The sequence below is a fragment of the Sitophilus oryzae genome, unplaced genomic scaffold, assembly GCF_002938485.1.
Source record: "Sitophilus oryzae breed Bouriz unplaced genomic scaffold, Soryzae_2.0 scaffold_358_pilon_pilon, whole genome shotgun sequence".
NCBI lineage: Eukaryota > Metazoa > Arthropoda > Insecta > Coleoptera > Curculionidae > Sitophilus > Sitophilus oryzae.
The window spans coordinates 3,146,237-3,152,062 of NW_022146927.1; the positions used below are offsets into that span (position 1 = coordinate 3,146,237).

At 31.4% G+C, this 5,826-nt stretch overlaps 1 protein-coding gene across 1 annotated transcript; it reads left to right on the forward strand.

The window, feature by feature from the left end:
• The first annotated feature begins 3,174 nt into the window (after positions 1–3,174).
• On the forward strand, positions 3,175–4,731 carry LOC115884831 (tigger transposable element-derived protein 6-like). Its single transcript, XM_030903529.1, has 2 exons — positions 3,175–3,835; positions 4,175–4,731. The coding sequence occupies exons 1-2, from the start codon at positions 3,175–3,177 to the stop codon at positions 4,729–4,731; spliced, it is 1,218 nt and encodes a 405-aa protein (XP_030759389.1).
• Positions 4,732–5,826: the final 1,095 nt, after the last annotated feature.

Below are 5,826 nucleotides of genomic sequence, written 5' to 3' on the forward strand. Positions count from 1 at the left end.
AAAGTCGTGGCACATCAAAGTTTCATTTTTTTTAAATGGAAACCCCTGTATATTATTGGAAGTGTTGCTAAATGTATTAGTTACATTTTTAATTGAAAATGTTTTTTTTTTCAAATTTAGTTAAGTTGATTTATGTTGATTGATGTAAGTTACCGAATTTTTTTTCGTTAATTATTTCTGTTTATTATTTTCGTATTTTTCTTCGCTTCGGTTCATTTATTTTCACGTTTTTTTTTGTGATGATTGATGATTCCTTGATAATTTGAGAGATATTATTTTCATTTAAAACTCAATTTTTATCGGTATTACGTTTGAAAACCATCCCTTGCTTGGAGATTGACGAACTGAACAATCTTTGGACAAAAATTTGCTAGTATCGAAAATACCGACAAAAACGGGAAATCCTGGTTCCTTAGAAGCATGGTACCGAAATTCCCAGTTCCGGTTCTAATAAATACTCCCAATTAAAGTTCAGAACCGGCAAATCCCGGTTTTGAAGGTACCGTGAATTTCCGGATCTTTTAGGCTCATCAGATAACCGGGCCTTGAAATTAATTCCTATTTAATTAATCGAACTCTTTTTTCTTTTCCAATAATGTTTAGCAGCAATTATTGAAGTTTAAATGTATTATTTTATTGTTTAATATAATGTGTGTTATTTAATGTATTACTTTATGTTTTATGTTATTTTTTAATAGATATTTACATTTTTCATATAATATTTTACTCGAAATTAGTAAAGTTGGGTTATCTTGTTTGATTGTTTATGTTAATTTTCTCATGACTGATTAATTTGATATTATTTTCGTTAAAAATATCATTTTTTTACCAATTTTACTTTGGAAAACCATTCCTTGCTTTGTTATTGATGAACCGCACCATCGAACAACGAAAGTACCGAAAAAAAAACAGGGAAATCCCAGTTCCTAAGAGGAGCGGTACTAAAATTCTCGAGGTACCAAAAAATAAAAAAAATTGGCTATCCAACAAAACGTATCAAGGAGCATATATTCCTTCTCTTCAAAACAAAAAAAAACAAGAAAACTATTTACAAAATGTTTAAATCTCAACATATCGACAACATTTTCACAAGACACAGGCACTTCTATCACACTTTCCCATTTCGTGGATGTATTCATTTGCGCTAATTTTTAGAGTTCCGTATACCCAAAGGGTAAAAACGGGAACCCTATTACTAAGACTTCGCTGTCCGTCCGTCTGTCACAAAGGTCTATCTTATGAACTGTTATAGCTAGACAGTTGAAATTTTACAAATAATGTATCCATGTTGCCGCTATAAGAACAAATACTAAAAACAGAATTAAATAAATGTTTATAAATAAAAAAGTACTTTCACTAAACATTATCTTTTAAGAGCTTTACATAGAATCTTCCAAGTCCTCGGTGGGCCGCGTAGTAAAAGCGTTAGGACTTTACGCTGCTATGACGGTGGAGCCGTAGTAAGGCAAGTTCGAATCCTAGTCAAGGCGACTTTTTTTAATCGTTTTTTTTTAAATTTTTATATATTTTTACATATTTATTTTTACTTTTTACATATTTATTATTGATTAATACAATTTTTAGTAATGTGTTTCTTCATTTTTTTTAATTACTTATACGCGCATTCAAAATTTCAGCTAAATCGAAAAAAAAAGTTTATAATAATATAGTGTCTAATGTTGTATAAAGTGTCTAATGTTGTATGAATGGTACGGAACCCTCTTCGTGCGCGAGTCCGACTCGTAACTTGATTTCTTTATTGTTTTAGTAAACTGTATATGTTAAATGCGTATTTAAATAATACGTAGAAGAATTATTAAGGATTATTATTCTTTTAATTTTCAAAGTCAATAGCCAGATTATTTTGACACGTTTTATTTCAACATAGCATCATTAGTCCCACATAAGTTTTTAGACAAATAAAAATACATCAGAAGCATTCAACAACATTGCTGAAAATAATTGAAGTAAATATTTGTTTCGTCAATGTGAAAGCAGTACTGTTAAGTTAATATGCTGGTGCTAAGCTGAAGAAGGTGTTGTAATAAAAATAAAAAGTTTAATTATAAAATTTATAACTTTTAGAACACAAATCAGCCATAGTTTAATATTTAAACGTCGCATTTATAAAACGGCACTGATTCTTACTTTCATTCAGTAATTACACTGCTACGGCTATTCATTTTAAAAGCAAATAACCAGGTTGTTTTGAGTTCGTCAAGGTACAACAAATTAGTGCCGCGAAATTATATGAATGTAAAAGTTTACGAGCGTATATTATGAAACGGGTATATAATTATGAGGAAGCCATCCAATTGTGCCGTACGGATATTAAATAAATATAATTTGGTTCGTTATGTATCTTTACGTAGCAAAGGGAGTTAGAAAATTACTTTTGGTTCTAAATTGTTGAAATTAATGTCTGGGAATAAATATCGTTTATGTCTAATAGTTTATACGGGTCTAATCAATATTCTAGAATTTTAAGATACTAGTTTAATTCATGTTATTCAATTCACTATTAATTATTATTAAGTCATTGAATTTTAGTTTTCTCCAGGTTTTGAAAAAACACAAAAAAAATATTTTTTTTTTACTTATAAGAAATGGAATTGATTTATTATTATTTAACCAATAACATAAGTTATATTTAATATTAATTAGTTTACTTTAGAATTAATAGATTCATTTACATCTTATTTCTATCTGATACCACATTTCTATCTCATCAGCCCCAAAAAAATTGATGTATTTTAAAGTTTAATATACAGTAAAACTTCCCATTTCGGCCACTTCTAAAAAGCGGTCACTTCTGTTAGCGGTCAATTTTCAGTTGTTTGAATTAATCTTAGGGGAATTCCTATATTAAAATATTTCTCAATAACGTTAATTCCGAAAGCGGTCACCGGCCGCTTCAAAGGTACATTTTAGGGAAAAACCCATTAAATTTATTGCCCCAATACCGGCCAAAAACCGAACCCTTCGAACCTTTTTTTTTGTCTAACAAGAGCTGTTTCAGGACACTTTAGGAAATTCCAAGCAATAAACATTTATAATTTGTTTGAGAAGTAGGTACAGAGAGTGACAAATACAATACAAATTCGTCAGTAGTTTGCTGAAATTTTTGGGAGATATAGAATCAGTTTAGTTTCTTACTCTGAAAGAACAGCAACCATGTCTTTGAAACGTAAACGTTTGTCTATTAAAGAGAAATTAAATATTGTCGCGGAAAGTGAAAAATATAACAGCAGTGCTCGAAAGTTGGCGGAAAAGTTTGGTGTTGGAAGAACGCAAGTGAACGACATTTTAAAAAACAAAGTGGAATTAAAAAAAATGTTTGAAGAAGAAGGATGCAATGCAGATAAAAAACGAAAGTTTCCTAAAACAGAAGGATTTGCAATCGATCAACTAGTTTACGAATGGTTTTGTAAGGCAAGGAACAAAAACATACCCATATCGGGAACCTTAATTCGGGAAAAAGCTCTTGAGGTATCTACATCCTTGAAACTTAGTGAATTTAAGGCTTCAACTGGCTGGTTAAATAAGTTTTGCAAGAGACATAATATTAACTTCAAAACAATTTGTGGTGAGTCTGCAGATGTGGATGAAGTGACTGTTGAAGACTGGAAAACAAAATTAACAGCAATCATTAAGGAATACGACACTAAAGACATTTTTAATGCAGACGAAACAGGGCTTTATTATATGGCAATGCCAAACAAAACCTTTGCTTTAAAGAATGATAAATGTGCTGGCAAAAAATCAGCTAAACAACGAGTGACACTGCTTTTCTGTTGCAGCATGCATGGTGAGAAGGAAAATCCGCTAGTTATAGGTAAGAGCAAAAACCCGAGATGTTTTAAAGGAGCGCATGTAGATAAATTGCCGATAGAATGGGTATCCAACAAAAAAGCTTGGATGACGACAGATATAATGACATCTTGGCTCAAAACCTTTGACACCAAAATGAAACGGCAGGGTAGAAAAGTTCTTTTATTTTTGGATAATGCCACGTCTCACCCAAAAATAGAACTTGAAAATGTTCGTATAATTTTTTTTCCTCCAAATACGACATCTCATTGCCAGCCGTTGGACCAAGGAATTATTCAAAATTTTAAATTAAAATATCGTCAATTTTTTATTAAAAGACTTTTGACTTTTACTAATACCGAAGAAACGATGGAAAAGGCTAAAGAGAGCATAAATTTGGCAAGTACTATGGTGTGGATAAGTACAGCATGGAAAAATGTTACATCGAACACTATAAAAAAATGTTTCCAAAAAGCGGGATTTGCAACCGTCAAAGGGGACGATGCATTTGACGAAGAGGACGACATTCCTTTAAGTCAGTTATCTTCAATTTTAAAAAACATGCCAGGAAGTCCAGATCTTAAAGAATATCTGACAGTCGATTCAGATGTCCCTACGGAAAATCCTAGTTTAGAGATGCAGGGAATAATCCAGGAATTTACAAACAACAAGGACAGACAGGACTCCACTCAAGCCGAAGAGGAAGAAGATGAAGGCCAAGACATTCTGTGTTCATCTATAAATAATATGAGTGAAGTATGTGAAAAATTAAGAGACATTCAGAATTTTTTGGTGATTCAAAACAAAGACGAACTAGCGGTTGATATTGCCCATACTTTGATGAAATTTGAAAGTGAAATTACAAAAATCAAAATTAAAAATTTAAAGCAGACTACCATTAATCAGTTTTTCACCATATAAATAAGGTTATCATTTTGTAACTTTTTAAAGTCAATTGTACATATGTATATAAGAATACCTATGTGTAAAATACATATGTATACATTGTAAGTTTTTTTTCAAAATTCTTATGTAATAAATTTTTTTGTAACAACTGAATTATTTTTTTGTGCCAAAAATCTAAAACTGAAGATCATTTATTAACACTTATTGTGAGTTTGTACTACATGCTCGTACTTAATTTTAATTACTTTGCACGTTTCCAAAATAAAGGCATTTTACATTGGTATCTGTATTTTATTGTTCCCAATAGTGGCCACTTCCCTTAACGGCCACATTCCTTTGAAAATTTTTGTGGCCGCTATATGGAAGTTTTACTGTATTTTGTTCTAGTAGGCCGATTTTGACAATTTTTATATTTTAAGCAGTATGTAGCTAAATTGTTTGATTTTTTGGTATCTCTTTCTAAATTAAAAATAAAAGTTTCCATCTGTCAATTATACGAGGGAAAACAAAATCTTGATATTTTGTGAAAGTTTGAAACACCCTGTGGAATTTTACAGTTGAGGGTTGGAACCTTTGGTGTTACACAGCAAAATAAAAACACTAAATCACCACAATACACCAAAACATTTTTGCTTTTACACTGGACGCGCGTTTCGCTAACCATTTAATTATAAATAATTTATAATCATCTGCTGAATAAATTTTATTCATTTTTTTGTGTAAATGACTAGATTGTGTGAGGGCTATAAAAAAATTCCACCTAGTACCACTCTCGTTCCTTCTCTTACAGTTAGATTAGACCTTTATCTTTACCAGCATTAAAAGATTTGCGTCCCCGATTGTCCTCCGTCTGATACAGGGGGTTTTCTTTATACAGGGTGGCCCATCGAAAACGTTCCGCAAGGCATAACGGCCAGGGTAATTTTTTTTTTCAGAAAATTCAAAAACACGTCAATTTTGTTTGTGAGGGGGACAACTTTTGCCCCAAATATGATTGCAAAATCTTTAAACCTCTAAGCGGGGATGTCATCGCCCAATTTTTTTCAATGGTGCGTGAAAGAAAATATTTTGCCTGAAGAAAAACTCTCTTAACTCAAGAAAACTTGTTCT

What these genes read in the sequence shown, in the direction of transcription:
- LOC115884831 (XM_030903529.1), top strand. Translation starts at nt 3,175, where the DNA reads ATGTCTTTGAAACGTAAACGTTTGTCTATTAAAGAGAAATTAAATATT. An exon ending in GGAAAATCCGCTAGTTATAG is followed by an intron (nt 3,836 to 4,174) that starts GTAAGAGCAAAA and finishes CTAATACCGAAG; the next exon opens with AAACGATGGAAAAGGCTAAA.